This window comes from Tilletiaria anomala (genome assembly GCF_000711695.1).
Source record: "Tilletiaria anomala UBC 951 chromosome Unknown K437scaffold_55, whole genome shotgun sequence".
NCBI lineage: Eukaryota > Fungi > Basidiomycota > Exobasidiomycetes > Georgefischeriales > Tilletiariaceae > Tilletiaria > Tilletiaria anomala.
The window spans coordinates 91,963-113,691 of record NW_013546967.1 but is presented as its reverse complement, the minus strand read 5'-3'; the positions used below and the strand labels follow the sequence as shown (position 1 = coordinate 113,691).

General features: G+C 55.0%; 11 protein-coding genes across 11 annotated transcripts; 6 read left to right on the top strand and 5 right to left on the bottom strand.

The window, feature by feature from the left end:
* Positions 1-499: 499 nt before the first annotated feature.
* K437DRAFT_225221 (NAD(P)-binding protein) lies at positions 500-1,818 on the bottom strand (the record flags this gene model as incomplete). Its single annotated transcript, XM_013387190.1, has 3 exons — positions 500-535; positions 616-1,392; positions 1,462-1,818. The coding sequence occupies 3 exons, from the start codon at positions 1,816-1,818 to the stop codon at positions 500-502; spliced, it is 1,170 nt and encodes a 389-aa protein (XP_013242644.1).
* A 694-nt stretch (positions 1,819-2,512) lies between these two features.
* Positions 2,513-3,475, top strand: K437DRAFT_143285 (uncharacterized protein). Its single transcript, XM_013387189.1, has one exon. The coding sequence runs from the start codon at positions 2,688-2,690 to the stop codon at positions 3,258-3,260; it is 573 nt and encodes a 190-aa protein (XP_013242643.1). The 5' UTR covers positions 2,513-2,687; the 3' UTR covers positions 3,261-3,475.
* A 1,172-nt stretch (positions 3,476-4,647) lies between these two features.
* Positions 4,648-6,384, top strand: K437DRAFT_236816 (S-adenosyl-L-methionine-dependent methyltransferase). The gene is made up of 3 exons (XM_013387188.1): positions 4,648-4,989; positions 5,094-5,124; positions 5,225-6,384. Exons 1-3 carry the CDS (start codon positions 4,825-4,827, stop codon positions 6,022-6,024), a joined length of 996 nt encoding a protein of 331 aa, XP_013242642.1. The 5' UTR covers positions 4,648-4,824; the 3' UTR covers positions 6,025-6,384.
* Positions 5,998-8,204, bottom strand: K437DRAFT_248085 (PLP-dependent transferase). The gene is made up of 6 exons (XM_013387187.1): positions 8,044-8,204; positions 7,119-7,954; positions 6,971-7,033; positions 6,755-6,902; positions 6,466-6,690; positions 5,998-6,384 (listed from the first exon to the last, which is right to left on the bottom strand). The coding sequence occupies exons 1-6, from the start codon at positions 8,055-8,057 to the stop codon at positions 6,063-6,065; spliced, it is 1,608 nt and encodes a 535-aa protein (XP_013242641.1). The 5' UTR covers positions 8,058-8,204; the 3' UTR covers positions 5,998-6,062.
* Positions 8,205-9,575: 1,371 nt separating this feature from the next.
* On the top strand, positions 9,576-10,977 carry K437DRAFT_263369 (isocitrate dehydrogenase NADP-dependent; the record flags this gene model as incomplete). Its single annotated transcript, XM_013387186.1, has 3 exons — positions 9,576-10,397; positions 10,460-10,575; positions 10,647-10,977. The coding sequence occupies 3 exons, from the start codon at positions 9,576-9,578 to the stop codon at positions 10,975-10,977; spliced, it is 1,269 nt and encodes a 422-aa protein (XP_013242640.1).
* Positions 10,978-11,149: 172 nt separating this feature from the next.
* On the bottom strand, positions 11,150-11,424 carry K437DRAFT_268929 (uncharacterized protein; the record flags this gene model as incomplete). The annotated part of the gene is made up of 2 exons (XM_013387185.1): positions 11,150-11,173; positions 11,269-11,424. The coding sequence occupies 2 exons, from the start codon at positions 11,422-11,424 to the stop codon at positions 11,150-11,152; spliced, it is 180 nt and encodes a 59-aa protein (XP_013242639.1).
* Positions 11,425-14,239: 2,815 nt separating this feature from the next.
* Positions 14,240-14,649, top strand: K437DRAFT_143162 (uncharacterized protein). Its single transcript, XM_013387184.1, has one exon. The coding sequence runs from the start codon at positions 14,320-14,322 to the stop codon at positions 14,530-14,532; it is 213 nt and encodes a 70-aa protein (XP_013242638.1). The 5' UTR covers positions 14,240-14,319; the 3' UTR covers positions 14,533-14,649.
* Positions 14,650-14,810: 161 nt separating this feature from the next.
* K437DRAFT_143174 (putative RHO1-GTP-binding protein of the rho subfamily of ras-like protein) lies at positions 14,811-15,917 on the bottom strand. The gene is made up of 3 exons (XM_013387183.1): positions 15,425-15,917; positions 15,106-15,356; positions 14,811-15,022 (listed from the first exon to the last, which is right to left on the bottom strand). The coding sequence occupies exons 1-3, from the start codon at positions 15,791-15,793 to the stop codon at positions 14,998-15,000; spliced, it is 645 nt and encodes a 214-aa protein (XP_013242637.1). The 5' UTR covers positions 15,794-15,917; the 3' UTR covers positions 14,811-14,997.
* Positions 15,918-16,203: 286 nt separating this feature from the next.
* K437DRAFT_257238 (uncharacterized protein) lies at positions 16,204-17,290 on the top strand. The gene is made up of 5 exons (XM_013387182.1): positions 16,204-16,440; positions 16,521-16,605; positions 16,670-16,903; positions 16,971-17,041; positions 17,113-17,290. The coding sequence occupies exons 1-5, from the start codon at positions 16,273-16,275 to the stop codon at positions 17,179-17,181; spliced, it is 627 nt and encodes a 208-aa protein (XP_013242636.1). The 5' UTR covers positions 16,204-16,272; the 3' UTR covers positions 17,182-17,290.
* A 185-nt stretch (positions 17,291-17,475) lies between these two features.
* Positions 17,476-19,010, top strand: K437DRAFT_257236 (uncharacterized protein). Its single transcript, XM_013387181.1, has 4 exons — positions 17,476-18,375; positions 18,457-18,547; positions 18,637-18,779; positions 18,845-19,010. The coding sequence occupies exons 1-4, from the start codon at positions 17,564-17,566 to the stop codon at positions 18,918-18,920; spliced, it is 1,122 nt and encodes a 373-aa protein (XP_013242635.1). The 5' UTR covers positions 17,476-17,563; the 3' UTR covers positions 18,921-19,010.
* K437DRAFT_294972 (uncharacterized protein) lies at positions 18,951-21,726 on the bottom strand. Its single transcript, XM_013387180.1, has 2 exons — positions 19,445-21,726; positions 18,951-19,360 (listed from the first exon to the last, which is right to left on the bottom strand). The coding sequence occupies exons 1-2, from the start codon at positions 21,638-21,640 to the stop codon at positions 18,995-18,997; spliced, it is 2,562 nt and encodes an 853-aa protein (XP_013242634.1). The 5' UTR covers positions 21,641-21,726; the 3' UTR covers positions 18,951-18,994.
* Positions 21,727-21,729: the final 3 nt, after the last annotated feature.

Below are 21,729 nucleotides of genomic sequence, written 5' to 3'. Positions count from 1 at the left end.
TTCTGGGTTGGTAAGATGGGTAGTTTAGCTTGCTCGGGAGCCATCCCACTTTTTCAAGCTTGAGTGAGTACTGAATTGTAGCTGTTCAAAGTGATGCCAACTTGCGGTGAAGCGCATGTGTGCTCATGGGAAAACGGCGTGTTGAGCGGTCAGACTCAAGTCTATGGGATGCACGGCTTGCACACGCCAGCAGTCTGGATGACCCAGACCAGGTCGCAGCACAAAGTGGGAGTAAAATGTGCGAAGGCATCTCCTGGCATTAGCGGCCGGGCCATACTGGACTTATCTGGCGCGTCACAACATTCCAATTACTTGCGAGGCTGCCCAATTGCGCTTCAGCACTGGAGCTAATGGTCCGGAAATAGCGTGGGCTGCGGTGCCACGAAGGGGCAAACACACGCGTACTGCAGGTCTGCATGGACACGCGGCAGTTAAATGGTTACTTTATGAAAATGCTACATGCCGTGGCCTTTTAGTTCTTAACCGTCAGTTGGGGTCCTCACTGCGAAAGAACGTCTCTGTACTCGAGAAGTCGCTGTGAGTTGGAACCGCGGTAAAGAAGAACACATCAGCAAAGTCAGTTCAAGAGATCCGCTACTCTCTTTTTGCACATACCACCAAATTTCGCTGGAGCATGGCAATAGTTGTCTTTCCGATGGCCGGAAGGTACTGAGCAGCTCTTGTGCGAACGTCTTTCTCAAAATTCTTCTCCGAGCTGAAGTTGATGCATGTCGCGCCTTCCTTGATCCACTCGGTGCGCACCTTATAGCTAGCCGACGGTACGCCCCCAATGACCACGTCAGAGCGCCCGATGCATTCTTCGGCGGTAAGAGAGCACATGCGGACGATGTGATGCGGTCGTAGGCGGCGGGCCGCGTTATGCTCACGCGCTGCGAGCACGATGGCCGATGCGGTGTGGGTCTTTGGTTCAGAATCTGGGCGCTTGTTGAATTCTTGAATGGAATCGATGTCAATGCTGAACACTCGAGCGCCGTCATTGGCCAGCAACGCTGCCAGCGGTCGCCCCACGACCTCAGACCGGTTGATCACGGTGACAGTCTTGCCGTAGAGACGATCGCCGTAAGGAAGTGAGAAGTCGTAGATGCCCATTGCTTCCATGCACTTTACAACGGCGAGAGGAGTGCAAGGTAGTATGCTCTTGGCAAATCCCTTCGGCACCTCGTCGGCAATTTTCGATGCAGTAGCAGGCACGGCGGCGTCAAGCTCGGTGTAGGTACCAGGAGCCCTGCCGACCTGAGATGGCAGCAGCCAGCGCACGTTGTGATACATGTTCCAGCAATAGCTGAAATGGAGGCCCTCGACGTCCTTTCGTGGGTCGACAATCTGCTGCAGGTACGTATCCCGCCGCCCGCCAAAAATGGGATAGTAGACCTAAGAAACCGCATCGGACCGTGTTGTGAGTAAACAAGCAAAATGATAGGAGCTGTACCGGAGACTCACCATGATACCATTCACATTCGAATCAGCATTCGCTGCGATAATTAGGTCTTCTACGTCCGCTTCCAGGCTCAGATCCTGCAGATCGCGCGACTTTACCTCCGCGCCGTCCACTTCTTCGCCTTTCCCTGAGTCCTCCCATGTCTTCCATATAGCAAAGTCGATGCCAACGCTGTCGCATGCTTTTCGCGTCCATTCTGCGTAAGCAATGCTGGGTTCGGACCGGGTAGCAAGGATTCCGACCAACTTGGGCCGCCGCTTGCCTGCACTGACGCGCATGGCAATGCTGTCCTTTACCGCTTGCTGGAACGGCTCGGCGATGCTGCTTGCCTGCCAAAGTTTGCCAATGGGTGTAGGCATAGCCGACGCAGCTGTCGCCGCAGCACCATTCGGCTGGGACATTGCTATGGGTGAAGCTGGACGAGACGGAGGGATGTTGGAGTAGTGGCCGAGGGGCAGGAGCAGCTCGTCGGTGCACACAGTGACTTGGCGTAATCGATCAATGATATGATAAAGCTGTTCGTGCAACGACGGTCGAGGACTGAGTGTGCCCGACCGAAGGAAGGACTTGGACGAAGGTTGAAGCGGAGGAAGAGCGACGACTCCAGCCTCCTTTGATGTAACCTCGCCAAGCTCGAGGGTAAGCGGACAGTACACGTCTGCCTCGTCTAGGCTCGAGCAATTGCTCTCCGAAAAGCTGCTTTCAGAGTCTGACGGCGAGAGAACAGGACACGGCTGCTCAGTGGGTGATGAAACGTGTTCGGAAGAATAGGATGGGCTTTGCGCTGAGAATACGGTCGGACAAGAACAATGACAGATGAAGGTGGTGGACATGTTCGAGGTTTGTAGAGACGCACGAGGTTTGGCGCCACGAGACATGCACGGGCCGAAGGAAGGCGGCGCGGTGGGCGTAGTTATGATGGTTGAGAGTAAGTGTATCCGACGATGTTGGTAATTAGTTACGCGGATGGTATATGGGTATTTGAAGACAGTCGAATAAAGAGAGGATTGGACGGAAGATGAACACAGGGAGGCAAAAGGTAATGATGGAAGATGGTCACGTCGAAGACGATGACGATAGCCAACGAGCGACGGATGAGGGGGTGATAAGCAGAGTAGGGCGTTTGTAGAATGCAACAGGAAAGCGGTGATGGCGACAGGAGCGATGAGAGCGTTGAGGGAGAGGGAAGGGAGAGGGGAGAGGCGTCGATAGTGGTCAAAGGTCAGCAATGCTGTACAATGCGATCCAGTCTGCACACATTGTGGATTTGGAATTCCAGAAGCATGGACGGATGCTCATCAACACACCTGTGGTATGCAGTCAGCGCTGCTGTTATCCTCGTCGTGATCTGTCGTTGGTGCCAAAACAATTGCACGGACTTGCAGCAAGTGTTGAGCAGAGACCGGTAGCGTGGCTCTATGGAGTCTGGGCGCTGGGGACGGGTGTCAAAAGAACGAGGCGAGAGGAAGCAAGGGTGGAGGCCTCCAGGCTGGGGCTTGCTTGGTACTCGGGGGCTGCACAGTGCACACCCTTTTGCACACCTGGGTCCTGGAGTGAACAAGTGAAGCTGAGGACAGCGCAAGCCAGATGCGGAGGAGCAAGAATTGGACACGGGACAGGCGAGGGGGTCCGTTTGCAGCACGCTGCTGGGCCACAGAGACTGGAGGGTTGGCTTGAGAGTATCACACGGGGCAAACGATCGACGGCTGCCTTTCCTCTCCTATGGATTGCCTTTGACCGCTGCGATGCTGCGTCCTGCGATTGTCGGCGAAATAAAGCAAAGCTTTTGACAGTGATATAAACATACATTGGGTGCAACAAAATCTTTCTTACATAGTCGTTCTGAAGTTGAGTATCATACATAGTATACGGAGATGAGGATGAGAAAAGAGTGGCTTGGAATTTTGGGCGAAGATGCAAGGGCGCAAAGGAGTGGAGCAGCAAGGGGGCGCACCAACCGTCTGCCCGCGACATCGGACACTCAATTTTTCTTCACCGTTCCGCTCAATTTGTGGTTTTAGTCTGGTTGAAAAAGCAACTTTAGTTCGCCGGTCCTCAGCTTGTGCGGTGGATCTCGCGCGGAGACAGGAAGAGGGAGACCAGGCCTACTCCAGTGCGAGTTGGAGGCGAGAGCGTGTGACCTTGGTTCTGTAAGGTTTAGTTTTCGACAGAGCTGGTTCCGCTTTCGGAGTCTTAAGCCTCGATGACTGGTGTCTGTGATCGCTATATCCTCAATCCTGTACCCTGGCCCCAAAAGAGTCAGGCTGCTGATAACAGTCGTGTCGAGTCCCGAGAACAACAAGCGGCCGAGGAGGGCATTCCGTGAATACTTTAGCTAGCGGCTCAACCCATGGGGCCTGGGTATATATATCACGTGTGTTTGAAATGGGGGTGCACGAGACCCTTGATACAAATCCCTTGATGAAGATGGAAGGGAAACGCCAGAGGGTCCCCGACTCCCCCGCGTTCGCTTCAATGGACAAGCACTGAAGATCATTTATCAATTTTAGCCTCGTAAGCGCGTCAGATAAAGTAGACTGGGAGAGGGTAGCCCAGGGTAGTCCCTGTGCCAATGATAACGTGGGCGGCAGCTCGAATGACGGTTATCTCTCGTCTTCCTAAGGCAACCCAATGATTTTTTTTTGCATTTGGGCGTTATTTCGGGGTAAAGTGCTCGGTACGACTGGGGACAGGTACGAATTACGAACATACGATGCCCCCAATGACTTGGACGAGCGAAGGTCTGCTAAGGCACGATTTGACGCGCTCAGAATTCAGTACTCAGTCCCAGTTAGCCGGTATGAAGCATGCCTTGCCGCCATCGTCGTTGTCCATAAGGGTATGGCATGGGTAAAAAACGATGCACGCAGTCCTCGAGCTTACGATGCGCAGTTACGCATTGATGAATCGATCCCGACGAATGTCAACTGCGACGTGCATACGCGAGAGTGGCCAGTGGAGGTGCCTGAGTGACATATAGGGTGATATCCGCGGACACCGCTTCCGACGTTTCGAACACCTGACGCGTGTGCATGGACTTCAAACGCACGCGACGCGTTCACAGTCCAATCCCCGCAACTCGCGAGTCGCAGTTTTGCTATGCTGAGAATTGTTGAAAGATCGTGCAAGCGATTCTGATTGACTGATGCCCTGATATATACTGATATACATGTTTCAGTTTCCACCCACAGACGCTGCCGCAGATTCAGCACAACACCGAGTAGGCTGATCAATGACAGACATTCAATATTGCAACTGCGAATGTGTCGTTGCATAGGTTCTCCTGGGTGCCTTAGGAGCGCCACAACAACTCTGCAGCCTTCGCACCCTTACCCCATCTATGAGCCTTGCGCTTTACTGGCATCATGATCACTCTCGTGGCAGTGATCGTGGCTGCAGCTCTAGCGCTTGTTCTGCAATACTGCAACAGACGCCGTGGATGTACCGAAACGTATGCCATCCTCGACCATGTCTTCCTCAACGTCCGGGCTCCCACATCCGAGTGGCTCAATATGGGTTGGTGGGAGGATGTGAGGCCTTATTGCGGACCCCGCAAGCATGCGTATCCCATCGGGAGACTGGGACTGATACCATGCTCTCCTTACTACCCCACTCGTTTGGCTTTAACTAACAGTCAAATGTGCAGTTCTCGGAGGCGGCAGAACGTAAGAGCGCTCAGTTGTCATCGAGCTTGCAGGCACATTATTGATTGCGGCATTGATCTTGCTCTTCCTTTCTACTCGGCTTCACCTGAAACGATAACAGGCTTGGCCACAAAAGTACTTGAGCGCGTTCCGGCTCTGAAGCCTTCTCCGCGTATCCTCGACGTGGGCCACGGTTGCGGCGATTCTTTGCTCCTCATACATGAGCTCTTGCGTCCCGCCGTCTTGCATGGCGTGACTTCTTTGCCAAAGCAAGCCAAGCGGGCTCAAGTGCGCACTCAGGGCAAGGCGACCATATTCTGCGCAGATGCCACCTCATGGCTCGAGCAAAGCGGCGAACAATACGATGTTATCGTCGCTATCGACTGCGCATATCACTTTCCTGATCGCCAGCGATTCTTCAAAGCCTGTGCCGCTCATCTCAAGTCAGGCGGTCACCTGGTACTCTTTGACCTGGTGGGATCGTGGCCGTATCCACCGTCAAAAAATCCAGAGGAAATTGGAGAGGAGGCATTGGATAGCTTTCTAGCTTCTAGTCTGCCGCCCGCAACGCGTGCGCCGTCACTTCTGGACATTTTCAAGCACAGGCTGGCCTGCCTCATGACGTCGACGCCGTTCCGCAACCTGTGTCCCCTCTCTTCCTACCAAGAGCAGCTCCGACATGCAGGCTTCTGCAATAGTTCCATTGCGGACGTCTCACACGCAGTCTTTCCTGGCTTCGCCCGATTCTTACGAGGCTTGGGGAGAGGCGGCGAGCAGGCCTGGAGGAAGGGGTCTCCAGTCCAGCTTGCAGGCCTGCACACTTTTGGACAAGTTGTGGAGAAGTGGGCTCAAGGTGGGAATGCCGGCCTCGTTCGGGGTGTAATCGTCCGTGCGACTTTTGATGACCAGTCACAAAAGTAGTACATCTAGATGAAGGATTCACGATATTTTCTTCGGGTCTACGGTGATAATACTTGCTCAGCACATTGTTTGATAAGCGCGAACGTCGCGTCCACATGCCGTTGCTCTGTCTGCGGGCTTCCGACAGCCATGCGAATGCAGAAGCCAATTTCAGGTAGGACGGTCTGCGTCAAGGCGAATTCGGTTGCGCGGGACGAAAGGGCATCCCAGAATTTTCGATTCAGCGTATCCAGCTCTTGGTCCGACAGTTCAGCTCGGCGGGCGCGGAAAACTACGAGAGACCACTGTGGCGGGGCTACAACCTCGAGAAGATCTCCGTGCTGCCCGACAAGGCTCGCAAAGTGCTGGGCTAATGCCATGCTGCACGCGCACGGTAGAAGAAATCCATATTTGTTTTAGCGACGCTGCTGTGAGGCCCCGGAGGCACGGCTATGTACTTACGTTGTGGAGATGTGCTGTCGGAAGCCATTCAGCCCGAAGCTTCGCAAGACGAACCACAGCTTCAGCGATCGGAAGCGTCGCCCGAGCGAAATCTGCATATTTCGCAGGTCCACTACCGAACCTGCATCGCCTTCTTTCGTGCGAAGAAATTCGGGTGTGACCGTCAATGCTCGAGTGAGCTCGCTATGATCTCGCACGAGCAGAGGCGAACAGTCGAATTGGGTCCTGCAAAAATATGAAACGATCAGCGTCGCCGCCCGGAGAGCTCCCGGCTCGTAGATGCACGCACAAGCCCCACTTGTGATAGTTCGTGGAGAAGGAGTCGCAGGGCGAATTGATAGCGTCGAGGTGTGCACGCTCTCGCAAGTGGGGTAAAGCTAACGCTACGCCAGCGTACGCGGCATCGACGTGTACCCAGAGGGATGGATAATCCAGGGCTTCGGAAAGGAAGAAGATTGGTTAGCATGGGCATCCTTGCCGCTACGCAAATTGGAAATGAACTCACCGACTTGCATGATCTCTGTTATGTTATCGATGGCGCCGGAGCTTGTTGTACCCAGGGTAGCAACTGCACCGTTGGGAAAAGGGCACAATAAATCAGAGGGGATACCAAGCGCGGAGAATCCTGGATTAGGGGATCTTTGAGCGCTCACTCAGCATAAAAGGCAAACGACCGGATGCGATATCCTCTTTGAGAGCTCTGCGTAGCGTGGCGCCCCGCAGCGCAAAATTGTCTTCTTTCTGGACGTCCAGTGCTCGAAAGTCTAATCCGAGGATCAAGGCAGCCTTCATACCGATGGAGTGCGTCTGCGTGGTGCCGTACATGACGAGACGTGAGGTAAGGTTCCCCCTCCAACGCGCAAGCGACGCTGCTCGCTTGCGCTCTTCATTCGGGCCGCTGGGAGCACCGGGCTCTACGTTAAAATCTTCTACCTCAGGCTCAGCTGACGGTTCGACGTGCTCTGGCTGTGCTTCTTGAGGCGAGGGAGATGATTTGGCCAGATGGCTGATGGCCCTCTCCCTCGCGGCGATGGCGATGGTTAGAGCGACTTCGCTCGCGCTACCGAGAATGACGCCACCTCCTTTTCCAGAAGGGCCAGTGCTCAAAAAGTGGTCAGAGAGACCGAGCATCTTTGCAACCCAGTCCATCATGAGAATCTCCAGCTCGGTGACGCTTGGTGAACACGACCAGTTGAAGCCTGGGTTGGAGATGCTAGCGGCGAGCATGTCGGCGAGAATACCCTCCTTGGTTGCGTTGGATGGGAAGTACGCGTAAAAATTGGGATGCTGCCAGTGTGTGATGCCCGGCATGATCACCTTCTCCCAGTCTCTGAAGATGACAGTCCAGGCTTCTCCCTCTTCCGGTGCCGAATCTGGGATAGACTTTCCCAAAAATCCGGGCTTGACCGGGGCCCAGACCGGTCGCTGTTCGAGGTTCTTGTAGTATTCGCATATTTGATCTACGACTGCATACCCTGCGTTGCGAAATCTTGCTTTTGCAAGAGTGGCGCGACGCGAAATGCAAATATTAAGTCAGAAGAGGTTGCGTCAAGGTATGCTGTTTGTTTGTTCGCTCACTGTTCGATGTCCATCTTGTCTTACACTCTAGGTTCTGGCGCTCCTTCTCTGTCAGATGTGGATATGCGGACAGTTCCACAATGCAGGCTGACTTGCTGATCACTTGGCGGGACTCTGCGAATAGCTGATACTATACGGAGCACACATCGAAAAAGCTGAAGGTCCCGGTCGATGTTACCTCTGCGCGTTGCAGCGTTGCACTCCATGATGCTGTTCACATATTCCATCAACGGCAGTGGTACGCTCGGTGACACTCCACGGCGATAGTATGGGAACGTCGGGAGCTCGTGAGATCTTACCCCCGATCCCGTTTCACACAAGTTTTCCCGCTTCTGCCACGGGAATCCCCTCAGAATTTCCCGTGGTTCCAGGGAATCCCGCCCAACATATCCTGTAAATAGATTCAATTGCTAGGGTAGCCAAATGAATAGCTAGATTAGGCCAAGGGGCAAGGACGCACATAGTTCCGTGCTTTGGCAAATCCCCCAATGTCTAGAGCTATGATATTCTTTGGCAAGTCTCCTTATGGCATCCTTTGGCAAACTTCCCTATGGGACTGTTTATGTGACGCTGCCCTGCGCGATTTCCCTAGCCTTTCCCCATTCCTGTGAGGAAATCAGGTCCAAACCCGCGGCTGCGTGAAGAGCAAGTAAGAAATCGTGGGATTCCGCGGGAAGCAAGATATCCCGCGAAATCCCGAATCCAAACGAGAAGTCAAGACCTTTCTTGTAATCGGCAATGGCATGTGTCGGACATGTCGGCCGTCGGCGACTTTTACGATTGACTTTCAACTTAATCCGGCCAAATTCGCACTGCTGATCAGACGGAAGGGCATCAATAGGGTTGCAACCCGCTTCGCGCTCTTCGTGGGGCGGCAGCGGCTTTGCCGGGGGGTGCCATGTTAATTCATTTTATTTAGCACTGATTTGATCGCATGACTGAACCCATATTGCTGTTTTGCGCACCAAATGTTGTTATTTCGTACCTTCTTGACAAGTTTCGACCCCGTTCCGCTCCAATATTTTAAGTCCTAACCATCTTGACACAAATTGCTTTGCTTCCTTCGTCATTGTTAATCCAATCTATGCTCTTCCTGCACATTGCATCTATCACCTACAGCAAATGCAAATGTGGTTATGACCTCCTAGGGCTTTCTGTGCAGGTCCCACTCGCAATATACAAACTTGACTACTGCTTCATGTCGACTTGGCACTCACAAGGAGGCCACAGACGCCTGCTGGTTGCCGTTCAAGGCGGGAACGCTGCAACACGCTCGACCGCCCCTCCCCTGCTCGTGAGCCGCAGGTCCTACTCTTTCCAATCGCAGGCTAGGCTTCCCGCAGCTCGATCTTCTACATCTTCACCAAAGACGCACCGTCGCTCAGGTACGCGCATACATACACACTCTCTCTTTGGGCTACCTTTGCTAGGCGCACAAACTGATCCGTCGTGCGCACCTTACTGCAGCTCTCCTGTCACCTCCGCCATTTGTCTCCCCATCCTTCGCCCTCATCCGCAGCTTCTCTTCCACCATGCCGGCACTACAAAAGATCAAGGTCGAAAACCCGGTCGTAGAGATGGACGGCGACGAGATGACTCGGATCATTTGGCACAAGATCAAGGAGGAGCTGATCTTGCCCTTCCTCGATATTGATCTGAAGTACTACGACCTGAGCATCGAGAATCGGGATGCGACAGATGATAAGGTCACCGTCGAAGCAGCCGAGGCGATCAAGAAATACTCCGTCGGCGTCAAGTGCGCCACGATCACCCCAGACGAGGCCCGTGTCGATGAGTTCAAGCTGAAGAAGATGTGGCTCAGCCCCAACGGCACCATTCGCAACATCCTTGGCGGGACTGTTTTCCGAGAACCTATCGTGCTCGAAAAGATTCCGAAACCGGTGCCTGGTTGGACCAAACCGATCTGCATCGGCAGGCACGCTTTCGGCGACCAATATCGCTGCCAGAACTTTGTCGCTCCCGGGCCCGGTAAGTTCACCATGACCTACACGCCGTCGGACGGCGGCGATGTCAAGACGTGGGACATCTTCAACTTCCCCGAGGGCGGCGGCGTCGGCCTTGGTATGTATAACACCACAGCCTCCATCTCCGGCTTTGCGCACGCATCGTTCAAGATGGCCTTGGACAAGAAGATGCCGCTGTACATGAGCACCAAGAACACTATCCTCAAGGCCTACGACGGCAAGTTCAAGGACACATTCCAGGAGATCTACGAGAAGGAGTACAAGGCCGACTTTGAGAAGGCTGGCCTTTGGTATGAGCATCGTCTCATCGATGACATGGTCGCGCAGGCCATCAAGTCCGATGGAGGATTTGTGTGGGCACTCAAGAACGTGAGTGAACCAAGCTCCTACAATCAGTCGCACTCGCTGACTCCATCTCCTCCATTGCGCAGTACGATGGCGACGTGCAAAGCGACATTGTCGCGCAAGGCTTTGGCTCCCTCGGCATGATGACTTCCGAGCTCATCACCCCCGATGGCCTCATCATGGAGTCGGAGGCAGCGCACGGGTGATTACATGCCATCTATTTTCTGAGCTTCCTGCCGTAAAACTGACAAATTCGTCCTTTGCGCGCGCTAGCACTGTCACCCGCCACTACCGCGAGCACCAAAAGGGCAACGAGACGAGCACTAACTCGGTCGCGTCGATCTACGCCTGGACGCGTGGTCTCAAGTTCCGCGGTAAGCTCGACAAGAATGACAAGCTGGTCATGTTCGCCGAGCAGCTCGAGTCTGCCTGCATCGAAACCATTGACCAGGACGGCGTCATGACCAAGGATCTGGCACTCGCCATCCACGGCAAGGGCATGAAGCGCGAGCACTACGTTACCACCACCGGCTTCCTCGACCACGTTAGAGAGACGCTGAAGAAGAATCTTCTGACAAAGGGCGTCGCAGTTGGAAAGCTGTAGATTCGGATAATAAACCCACTAAAGCATGTCAAATAAATGTGAGATGTGATCAGAAGCTGGGCGGACGTGTACGAAGGGGAAGCAGCTCAAAAGCCGCAGCCTAGAAAGCAGTGCATTCCTAGGTATGGTCCAGACGACGCCGGGCCGTTTCTTCACTTGAACCAAAAGTCCTTCAGACCGCCACCTGCACCCATGGCTACGCCTCAAAGAGCGCAAATGGAACGCCCGAGGTGAGCAAGCGGGCTTCCTGGCAATGGCACTGCTTTTCGGGGATTGGTCCCGGTCGCGGACCTCGGCATCTTCGTCAAAAACGAGCGCCATGCCGGCTGCGAGGTGCGAGATGTGGCACTGCATGAGCGTCGCCGAGGGCCAGTCGACGCGGTGCCGCTGCTCGACTGAGTCGTCACGCGGCAGGTTCCAGCCATCTCGCATTGGTGGGTCGTGCATGTTGAGAAGGGTCGGGTGCACTTTTGTTCGCCTCTTCGACGGACGAGTAGTTGAATGTATCCATTCAGTCGAGGACCCAGACCTTGCTTTGACGCGCTGCACAAAAAAGTCGTCGCACAGGGAAACAAGTCAGCACGGATGGGGCACGCGGGGATCGATTCTTGCTGCTTCGCACTTACTGTGCAGAGGGCGCTGTGGGTTAGGGCCGAGCGGCGTGCTCTCTGCCTGGAAGATGTGTCGACGACGGAGCCATTCTCGACGGAGAGCACAGTACCCTTGACCTAGTCGTGCACGACCTTGGATGAGCGGTAGAGGAGCGGCGTGTCCTGGAAGGTGTGCATGGAGAAGAGCCTGTCGTTCAGTGCCTACGAGACACCATTGGTGAAGTTGGCTTTGAGGAAGAACGTATAGTCTACCTCACTGGGCGGCAGTAAGGCAGAGAACGGCGTGAGGGCCGAGTTGTTCTGCACGACGGCGCCCTTCATGGCGGATCCGTTGATCATGTAGCGGATCGACGCATCCTCGACGGGGGAGCTTGTTGGTGGTCGTGCGGCGTTGGCATCCTTCCAGCCGTTGCTCCAGCGTGCGGCTGGCAGCGGCAGGCCATCCGTCTGTGGGCTGGCTATGTACACCTGTGCCATCGGCTCGACAGGCGTGCCAATGACGACGCGGAGGTAGTTGGTGCGCGACGCTGGCGCCTGCATGAAAGTCTGCTGCAGGTTGGCCGGCGCGTCGCTGGAGGACGAGTCACCTTGGTGCTTGTCCAGACGTGCAGGTTCCGTTGGCAGTGCTCGCCGTCACGGCGCGCACTGAGGCCTGTTAACGCGGAAAATAGTGTCGTTGGAGGCAATCTGCGGGAGCTTGTTGCACAGCGTGGCGCGTACAGCTGCAGAGGAAAAGAGAGGCGGTCAGTGGCACTGCTTGCCCAGTGGTATCAACCGTTAAGCAGAAACGAAACAAAAAGCGAACCATGCTCGACTCACTGTAGTCACCGTTGGGCTTTTCGAGGGGCACGATGGTAGTGTAGCGCGGCCGAGCTGGAGGTCGAGGACCTGCACCTTTTGCGGCGATGACGACCCAGAGATCGTGGCCGTCGATGCTGAAGGACTCTTCAAAGGTGCCGCCGGTATTCATGACGTTGATGGCGGCATACTTTTCGTCTGCTCTGCCGTGCGCGGTGAACTCGTAGACGCTGTACGCGGACGAGGTGTTGGTGCAGGTGCGCAAGTTGCTGTCGGACACACGGTCGAGGAAACTGATGATCGGCGCGACGCAGCCGGTGGCATTGGACGAGGATGCATAAAGCCCCTGGATGGTGGCCTGGGACTTGAGCCAGTCGACATAGTGGCAGACGACGCGGCCCTGGCTGTTAATAGGACGGAGTTGACGCAGTACGGGTCCTGACCAATGTCGCGATAGCGTGTCAGGGCACTGTCCATATTCTCATGGCGCCAGTCGTGCACGAGCAGGTTGGCGGCGTTGTGGTAGGCCTCCTCGATGGATGCCTGGTTGGCCTTGCTGTTGCTGATCTGACTCCAGGGCTATGGGGTGTGCTTCTTGAGGCGGATGATGAGCGGTCCACAGATGCGATCGTTGTATGTCCTGCAAGAGTGCAAATGGTACCAGGAGGTGCCATACTGCTCTGCGGTCCACTCGTGCGTGTAGGTGGAGTAAGGCAGGATGCCCCACTGGGACACACCAGGCACACCGGCTTGCTAAGCGTTGCGTTGGAAGACGCTGTGGTAGTGCATGCTGATCTGCGTGGGGAGCTTGTTCTGCACGTGGAAGCGGAACGTGTCAGGCTTTTCGCCGGTGACAGCGGGGCCGGGGGTCTGGCTGTGAATGGCGTATGTATGGCGCCAGAAGCCGTCCGCGGCGAGCCACTTGGCCCTCGACGACCAGGCTGTACTCATGGACGGCTGCATTAGCGCTGCTGGCGCGCGCAGCCACCAGCTATCGAGGAGAACATCCTACATGAGTATAGAAGGGCAGTCTAGAGATTGATTATTAATTCATGATGGACCAGCCAGCGATGGCGTGCAAATGAGATGTGAGGCTTGAGACGCCGATCATGATGGAACACAGGTGCAGTGCCTCCACCTCCGATCCCGCACCCGCTGTCGCTGATAATTGATAACCCTCTCTCCCCCAAAATAGAAAGAACATACAGCCGCTGTCCCCACCCCGCACATGTCGCATTCCGTTGAAACTTGAAATGGGCGTTTTGGCGGCAGCGAGTAGGCAGGCATCTCCCGCCTAACTTGAAGAGTGCCAGGTCGACATGAAGCGTTAATCGCGCCGGTAGATTGTGACCAACTAACTGAAACAACCCTTTAGGAGGATATCATCGGCATTCTATAAACGCGGTCAACGCTTCATATCGACCGATTGGTGCAACGTTGATGCTTTGTACTTGGAAAAGTGGAACGGATCGGGCTCGAGCCTCTTTCAATGTATTATACAACAACACCTTATGGTACGCAAATCAAACAACCTTTTGTCGCCGACGCGAAGCTGATCGTTGACGGCCAAGCTGGGCGGCACAGCCTTTACAGCAACTCACAGGTGAATAAGGGCTGCCAAGTCTCTCTACCCCTTGTAAGAGGATGGGATGATGGGCATGCAATATGGAAGCAAAGAGGCAGGCAGAAGAAGCAGAGAGACCAGCTGCTTGCTTCCAATCCACTTTTTGCAATAAATCCGTGTCACGGGAGTCGGCACAAGGGTATCTATTAGTACAGATCATCATTTCATAGTAGAAAAGGGCAGTTGTCAGCCCAGGTTCTGGCAGGGTGACCCCCGCCTGAAAGTCAGGCAGGGCTGCTAAAGTGCCTAGTGCCAAAACCAAGTTTCCCCTCGCGTAATCATGCTCTTGGCAGCAAGCAACGTTTATAAATGCTGTTATGGTATACCCTCAATATGATTCAGAATGCAAGCCAACTATGCCTACCGAGCGGTACTATTGTAAGAATCACCTTTAATATCTACCATACTGTCAATACAATTGGGTTTGTTTTCGTGAACATAACATACTGCCATTTGTACCGAAACATTTCTTGCAATAGAAGCAGGATTCCTCGCGAGGAAACATTTTTTTGGCGCCAGTGACTTGATCGAGCAAATGGAGGAGTCCCGTGAGGAGAGGGGGAGGAGGATTCACTGTGCAATGACACGCAGGCCAACACCCTTGCCTCCCTCATCTCGCCGAGCGTTCGACGGCACCTGCCTAGCAGTTCTCACTCAGGTGTTCAGAACTCTGCCAGTGACGTTCGGCGGCTTGAATGCTGCACTGTGCTAGTAAATGAAACTTTGAAGTGGTCATAGGGTGGCGGGCGATCAGACAATGAAGCGACACGATACACTGATTCATGTTATCATGGAAATTTGTTCCATGCGATGTACGTGCAGCGCACGTGCCTGTTGTGAGCTTTGCTGGTACAAGGTCGAAGGAAAATGCTACAATCAAACGTCCGATGCCTACATTGAGTTGAGGTGGTTTGCAAGGTGCAATGAAACCATGCTGGAATGGCGTGCGCGAGCGGCCGCTGGTAAAAGCGTCGATCTGGTTGAGCATCAAGCGGTGCCAAGGAGATGATGCCTGCCTGACGTACGAGTCCAGTTGAGTGCTTCCTATTTCTCTATAGCACCAAACACTTCTTAGCGCTTGCCCTTCTCGCCCACTTTTTTCGACACGCCTCCCTCAGTGCAGCGTCGAACACCTCTTGCACGCCCCTCCGCGTCTTGGAGCTGCATTCGACATACCTGGCCGCGCCAATCTCTTTGGCGACCTTGGTGCCCTGCTCGTACGATATTGGACGCGTTCCTTGCGCTGAGAGCATCGAGAGCGCGTGCGCATCCGACCGCAGATCGGTCTTGAGCCCGACCAAGAGAATGGGGACTCCTTCGCAGAAATGATTGATCTCGGGGAACCACTGCGAGCAAGAGGTGTCAGTCGTTGTACGAAAAATCCCCCTTTACCCAAGCATGCCTGCAAGCGCACCTTGTCTTGCACGTTTGCGAGGCTGACCGGAAAGTCGACAGCAAAGCAGATGAGGATCACATCGCTCTCTGGATAGCTGAGCGGTCGTAATCGGTCGTACTCCTCTTGTCCAGCAGTATCCCACAGAGCGAGCTCGATCGTCTTTCCCTCAAACTGCACGATCGGGACGTAGTTCTCGAACACGGTCGGGATGTACGCCTCGGGAAAGCGGTTTTCCGAGTAGGTGATCAGCAGGCATGTCTTGCCGCAGCCTCCGTCACCGACGCACACTAGCTTCTTCTTTGCGTCAATCTGCGCCCGCGGAGGCGCGCTGCCGCGCTGCCCCGGCGGAGCGTCGGACAGTGAAGGTGATCCGTAGTGCCCGTTCATGTCATGACGCGCTCCTCGTCCGACTCGGGGGGCAGGTGCGTGCTCAGGGGAGAAGACCGGCGAGACTGGGGCCGGTCGCCAGACGTGCGACGATGTGTGTCGCTTTACAGCTGGTGCTGTCCAGGTTCCCGCGGCCTGTCTGCCCGCCTGAAAGCGAGCACAGGGTGAGATAAGCAGCGGCTGATGCTAGTCAGGGTTGAGAATCGAGTGCTGTTGTAGAGTGCGAGAGTGTTTCTACTATGCTATCCGATGCTACCAGCAGTTTGGAAACAACACAACCAACAGTTTAGAGTGGAGACTCTCGAGAGGCGTCGCGTGCGCGCGTCCCCTTTTTCCTCGCGTTGGCCGAAGTCAATTGAAGTTCCACGCCGCATCGGGTCAGACTTCACTGCAACAACAACTCAAGTGACCTCACAAACAATCACCATGCCAGACCACGAGGGTACAAAAGGCCTTACGACGATAACGCAGCCTCCAACATGCCCGAAAACTTCTCCAAGCTCAGCCTCGGCAACACGGAGGACTTTGACCATGTTCTAGCGACCATCTCTGCGCACGCGGCGAGTGTCGCCAACCGCAAACTCGCCGCGCAGAGCGGCAAAAGTGGGCCTGATGCGAAGCAGGTCGCGTCTGATGCGCTAGACCAGGTGTGTCCTGATGATGTCTGTCGATGTTGCTCAGAGGGTGGGTTGGGTCTGTCTGACCTGCGCTATGTGAGGTTCTGTAGTGGATCCAAGAGAGCCGACGCCGGATGGAGCCGAACCTAGAGGTCAATGGCATGGAGTTCAAGAACGCCCTGAAGCAAAAATACTGTAAGCGTGGCTGGCGCCTACATGCGCACCCATACATGGCCTACTGACTATGCGTGCCTTTCAGCTGTCGAACCCTTTGACGAGGTCTTGTCAAAGAGGGTACAGACGCTCACAGAGACGACGGAAAAGCTTACAGAGGAAGCGATCATCAGTCGCAAAACGATCCCTTCCCAGCGCGCTGAGGCCATTCGCAGACGAGAGAGGCTGTGGGCAGACGTCGAGCTCGCTCGTCTCGCCAGCAAGCGCACTATCAGCAGAGTTGAACAGGACCAGCCGCAGGACAACCGTCCATTTATTGGTGCGTCTCCTTCATCGGGGCGCCGTAATGACGCAGCTAATTTCCCTCTGTACCACAACCACCCCAGATGTCCCACGCAAGCAAGACCAAAAGCGTGCTCTAGAAGATGCACTCGCCGAGGTGTCCTCGCTCCAGATCGTACGTGCATGAGCCCTTTGGCAAATGGAGAGATGCGGCTGACTGAGTTTTGCTCGCTTGCACGTTTTCAGTCGCTCCTACAACAGAGCACCTCTGCGAGGGAAACATCCTCATTGGTCAAGCGCTTGCGCACACGTTGATGACACGATACCCCCGCGTTTTTAATGAAGCATTCGCATTTGACTCGCATTGCTACACTGTTGTATATCGCACTCATGACCTTGCAATGATCTACATGAAGCTCTCGTGCTTCTTATTGACACGTACGCTTGTTTGGAGTTCAGTCGCGTCGGCGCGTCGCGGCAGACAGAGAGCGTGTTACTTGTGTTGTTCTCGCGTCCCGGAACTCTCTTCACGTATGGGACAGGTGCCGTCAAAGCAACCGTTTTACCGCACGTCCAAACCCTTGCCCGCGTCCTATCTGAAGCCTCAAAGGAACACCAACGGGGCATGTACGGATAGGTGGTTGTCAAGAGCAAAATCTCCCTGGCTTTCAATGAAGAGCGAACGCATGCAGTCATAATGTCCCAGCATGATCGTCGCACAGAACACGCCGGCGAAGCCGTCGCTTCCTCCTCTAAGGTTCGTCACTCATTCTCACTGCTCGACGAGATCACCAGATTGAAGAAGGAGAACGAAGTGCTGAAGCGTGAGCTCAACGAGGCTCGAGCGGCATTAGACGACATGTACGGAGCTTGGACCGAGTTCTATCATAAGCTGGAGGAGGAGAAAGCAGACAGGCAGGAACGCAAGAAGGGAGCACGCAATGCGAGGCGTGTCGGAGAAGGCAGCACCGGTTACGCCTCATGTCATTCTGTGGACAGGTCATCAAAGCGCTCAAAGGTGGACACAGACACGCGCCAGACAGAAATAAAACAAGCATCCACCTCTGGGAGTAATAATACACCAACTGTTGATGCTCATGATAGCAAGAGATCTTGCCAACGCACGGACCCTTCACCTCCCCGCGATACAAGTGGACAGCAGAACCTGCCTCGTGTTGAAAATACCGAGGGCTCCAGAGCTGCCGACTTTACCACCAGAGCTCCTACGTCGCAAAGGCAAGAGGGTGAAGCAGCCGAACGACATTCAAAGGGCCCCAGCTCGAGAGGCACCAGAGTATCAGCACCGGCACCGGCACACGCAAAGCCTAGAAACGCCGAGGCGTCACTTATCAAGGTGAGACCCTCGTACGGTCCCAAAGCATTCAAAGATGCCAAGAGACGCAAGAGCTATCCTGTACTACAGCCCGTTACTGTCGGCCTGACCGTCAGAGACGCGAATGAGCCGGCATTCGTTAGGCACCTGCCGGGAGAAGAGCCCAGCAACATGAAGTGAGCGCCTTTCACCTTCACAATCACATTGGGTGTCCTCGCTTCGCTGACTGTATGCTGTCATACTTGTCCCTTTCGAAGCGTCTCGGGGGGATACAAGTACGAAGAGGTAGTAAGACACAAAGAGAAAAGGAAAGAGATGCATGGCTCCGATTGCTGGTGCTGCTCTGCGGTGAGTAGTTATTTGGTGCACCACCTGATAGGAAATCTGTGTGCACAGGCGTTGAGATACCGAGTTTGGCCGCTGTATACCTCTGGAAGTTCTACAAGAGCAAGGAGGAGGCGATGCGCGAATACTACAAAGGAGACGAAGTGAAAGTCAATGCGGCCATGGCCGAGTATATGCAAAAAGCAACCAAACACCGCACGCTGAACCCGCTACCGCAAGCAGCTGATGAGTGCTGGTAAGCTCGGACACATTTGTGGTCTTCTTTTTGGTGTATGGTGCTCATTATTGCTCGTCCTGCAGGACGATCGGCATACCTGGAGATACACAGTGGCTTCTGGAGCCGACCGAGAATCAATCACGCCAATGTCGAAATTGAGCACTTTGTAAAGTTTCTCGGTCCATTAAGCGGCTCACTGGATCCTATCCGATGTAAATTATCACAGCATGGCATTACATCTCGCGGATTTCGCGTAGATAGCGCTCTCGCGCCTGACACACGCGCAGTCGCTTCGCAGCGCCCTCGCCCCAAATAGCATGTGGACTCTTGCCCTGTGCAAGCACCTCTTTTTCATGGATCTTTGCCTGCGTGCGCGAGAAGAGCGCAATGTTGCTCCACGATAACGGTAGAGACGCGTCCCAGCGCATCATCTGTGCATGAGACAGGCTCTCGAACGGAGGCACGATCGTCCGGCCGGCAAAGATCTCTTCGAAGAGGAAAGCAATGTCGTTGGCATTGAACAACAGGGGCGGGGGCGCATCCGACGCGGTGCGGAAAGGAGGATGGCGGCGTTCGCTGTGGTCCAGGTCCGAGTAGATCTGCAAAAAGCAAGACAGGGTATGAACAAACGTCGGGTATGTAAGCATTTGGCAGGAACAGAAGCTGATAATGGAGACACTCACCTTGTCGTAAAGTTTCCGCCTCCGCTTGTGCGCCAAAGGCTCGATCTTATGCCCGCCAATTTGACAGATGACGTAAGTTGCAGCAGCCAGGCCGAACATGGCGGGCATGGATCCCAGAACAGGCAAGATCCGCACGCGCATCTGCTCGAGCGGACTGAGTTCGTCGACCTTGCCCTTTTCAAATTCGTCATCGGGGAGAGGAAGAAGCGTGACGTCGGACTTTTCCGTCGAGTACACACAAGGAATCATCATCATCGGCTCAGCCTCTCCTTCCTCGCCAGGCGCTCCATCCGTGCCTCCGGTCGCACCTGGCGCAGAACCTTCGCCATCGGAAGTTATCTCAAGCTTGTCGGCTTCCGACTCGGGCACCACCTCCTGCAAACCATCGCCCTCCGCGTACGGTCTCGTTCCATCCATGCTCTCTGGTGCTCCAACGATGCTAACGGTGGCATCGCCTAAACTTTCTGAGCCTTGTTGCGGAGTATACCGATGCTCGCTTTCTGAGCCTTCCAACACGTCTTCCAGCGGTGACAGAGGACCGGCGCCTGCAGCATCGAACGATTCATCGTCGGCCTCCAATTTCGGGGTCGAGAGGGGCGTCGAGTAGACGCCTGAGCCGAGAGAAGATGTCGAAGATGGGCGACGAGAGTGCCTTCGTGCAGACGGGCCTGTGCGTGAAGATGAACTTTGCGGCGTCTGTGGAGGAGGCATGCTGGCAGCTGCGCCAGGATTCGCGTTCGAGCTTGCATTGGCGGGGGCGTTGGGTGCGCTTGTCGTCTGCGCTAGTGCGTTCGCGAACTTCTCAGTTGTGATGGTGGCATTCGTTGCGCGCCTGGTAAGGCTGGCACTATTCTTTCCAAGGTTTCCATTCTCCCCCGGCTTCCGCTGGGTCTGCTCTGCCTGGGTCTGCTCTGCCTGGGTCTGCTCTGCCTGGGTCTGCTCTGCCTGGGTCTGCTCTGCCTGGGTCTGCTCTGCCTGGGCCTTCCTTACTCTCCTCAACTCCTTCTTGCTAGGGGCCCAGTGATGTTGTTTGGGCGGCAAAGGAGGAATGCCGAAAGCGCGCAACCTCCGGCGGACCGAGGCGGCGAGAGGATCCTCAAACGTATCAGAAATGTCGCTGATTTGCACTCTGCTGGGGTCTGCTTTACCGCCTGCACCCATGGAGGCGAGAATTTTGATATTGTGTTGAAAGCAATACTTGATCAGGTCGATCTTTGGGTCGATCGAGTCGATCGCATCAATGACCCAGTCTGGGTCGCCTTGCAGCAGCCGATCCGCGTCGTCAGCTTTGAAGACATCCACCCATGCCTCCACCTTGGCCCATGGCGCAACCTTGGCAAAGTATTCGGCGAGACACACGACCTTCGGTCTGCCGACGTCTGCTAGTGTTGCGCACGCGTGTCGGTTCAGACTGGAAAGTGAGACTTGATCAAAATCGATGATGCGGAGATGTGAAACGCCGGAACGGAGGAGCATGAGCGCAGCCCATGAGCCCACGCCTCCGGCACCGACGACGATGACAAACGAGTTGCGTACACGAGCCATGCCCTCTTCGCCTAGAAAGCTATAGTTGCGTGTGAGCTGCTCGCGTAGGAGGGTCTCGTCCCATTTCATCGCAGGACGGCTCTGCTTGCGTCGTAGGTTCATATTGCGGTAAGCATCAGGGCCTGGCATAGAAGCTGTCAGGGTGCCGAGATAGCGCGGCGCTGGGCTGGCAGTGCTGCTGTCCGGAGTTGCGCTATCCAAGGATGCCAGGTCGCCGAGCACGTCTACTGCCGACATAGTGCGAGTGCGCGGTGTATTTGCGCCATCAGAAGGCAAGCCAGCGGGACTTCCACAGTCGAGCAGCCGACTTTTTCCCCTGAGCGAATCAGTCTCGTCTCCTTTCCCTCGTCGAGATTGGCCATATTTGCCTGCATGTCCACGTCCTTGTGCCGAATCTTCGAGATCGTGCCGCCTGTATGAGCGAATGAGACGCTGGTAAGCCAGGACGCCGCCGGCGGTAGCGAGAGAAGAAAGAGCTACGGTGACGATGATGGTGAATTGAAGCCGTCTGCGCACAGCGAGGATATCCACTTCGCTGCTGCTGCCACTGCCCGTCGATAATGAGGCCCCAGACCTGGAAGCGGATCCGAAGACGAGTCGGAGGAGCAACGAAGGATGTGCATCGCGAACCGCTGCTTCGGGGCCTAACATATTCTACGGCACTACTGCACCTCACCGGATGCCTGCAAGAGAGTGGTGTGCGTAGGTCGCGGTGCATGCCTCAACGCCTAAAGGACTCA

Bases quoted from the DNA above. Each gene is read 5' to 3' on its own strand.
- K437DRAFT_143162 (XM_013387184.1), top strand. From the start codon at position 14,320: ATGCTGTTATGGTATACCCTCAATATGATTCAGAATGCAAGCCAACTA.
- K437DRAFT_248085 (XM_013387187.1), bottom strand. The intron at 6,691-6,754 runs GTGCGTGCATCT...ATATTTTTGCAG, and splicing joins AACTATCACAAGTGGGGCTT to GACCCAATTCGACTGTTCGC. The intron at 6,385-6,465 runs GTAAGTACATAG...GTGCGCGTGCAG, and splicing joins CGACAGCACATCTCCACAAC to CATGGCATTAGCCCAGCACT.
- K437DRAFT_294972 (XM_013387180.1), bottom strand. From the start codon at position 21,640: ATGTTAGGCCCCGAAGCAGCGGTTCGCGATGCACATCCTTCGTTGCTC. The intron at 19,361-19,444 runs GTGAGTGTCTCC...TGCTTTTTGCAG, and splicing joins GGCGGAAACTTTACGACAAG to ATCTACTCGGACCTGGACCA.
- K437DRAFT_236816 (XM_013387188.1), top strand. From the start codon at position 4,825: ATGATCACTCTCGTGGCAGTGATCGTGGCTGCAGCTCTAGCGCTTGTT. The intron at 4,990-5,093 runs GTGAGGCCTTAT...TTTAACTAACAG, and splicing joins ATATGGGTTGGTGGGAGGAT to TCAAATGTGCAGTTCTCGGA. The intron at 5,125-5,224 runs GTAAGAGCGCTC...AAACGATAACAG, and splicing joins GTTCTCGGAGGCGGCAGAAC to GCTTGGCCACAAAAGTACTT.
- K437DRAFT_257236 (XM_013387181.1), top strand. From the start codon at position 17,564: ATGTCCCAGCATGATCGTCGCACAGAACACGCCGGCGAAGCCGTCGCT. The intron at 18,376-18,456 runs GTGAGCGCCTTT...TCCCTTTCGAAG, and splicing joins GAAGAGCCCAGCAACATGAA to CGTCTCGGGGGGATACAAGT. The intron at 18,548-18,636 runs GTGAGTAGTTAT...TACCTCTGGAAG, and splicing joins ATTGCTGGTGCTGCTCTGCG to TTCTACAAGAGCAAGGAGGA.
- K437DRAFT_143285 (XM_013387189.1), top strand. From the start codon at position 2,688: ATGCTGTACAATGCGATCCAGTCTGCACACATTGTGGATTTGGAATTC.
- K437DRAFT_257238 (XM_013387182.1), top strand. From the start codon at position 16,273: ATGCCCGAAAACTTCTCCAAGCTCAGCCTCGGCAACACGGAGGACTTT. The intron at 16,606-16,669 runs GTAAGCGTGGCT...CGTGCCTTTCAG, and splicing joins CGCCCTGAAGCAAAAATACT to CTGTCGAACCCTTTGACGAG. The intron at 16,904-16,970 runs GTGCGTCTCCTT...CAACCACCCCAG, and splicing joins GGACAACCGTCCATTTATTG to ATGTCCCACGCAAGCAAGAC.
- K437DRAFT_143174 (XM_013387183.1), bottom strand. From the start codon at position 15,793: ATGAACGGGCACTACGGATCACCTTCACTGTCCGACGCTCCGCCGGGG. The intron at 15,357-15,424 runs GTGCGCTTGCAG...TCTTGCTCGCAG, and splicing joins TCGCAAACGTGCAAGACAAG to TGGTTCCCCGAGATCAATCA. The intron at 15,023-15,105 runs GTGGGCGAGAAG...TACGTCAGGCAG, and splicing joins AGGGAGGCGTGTCGAAAAAA to GCATCATCTCCTTGGCACCG.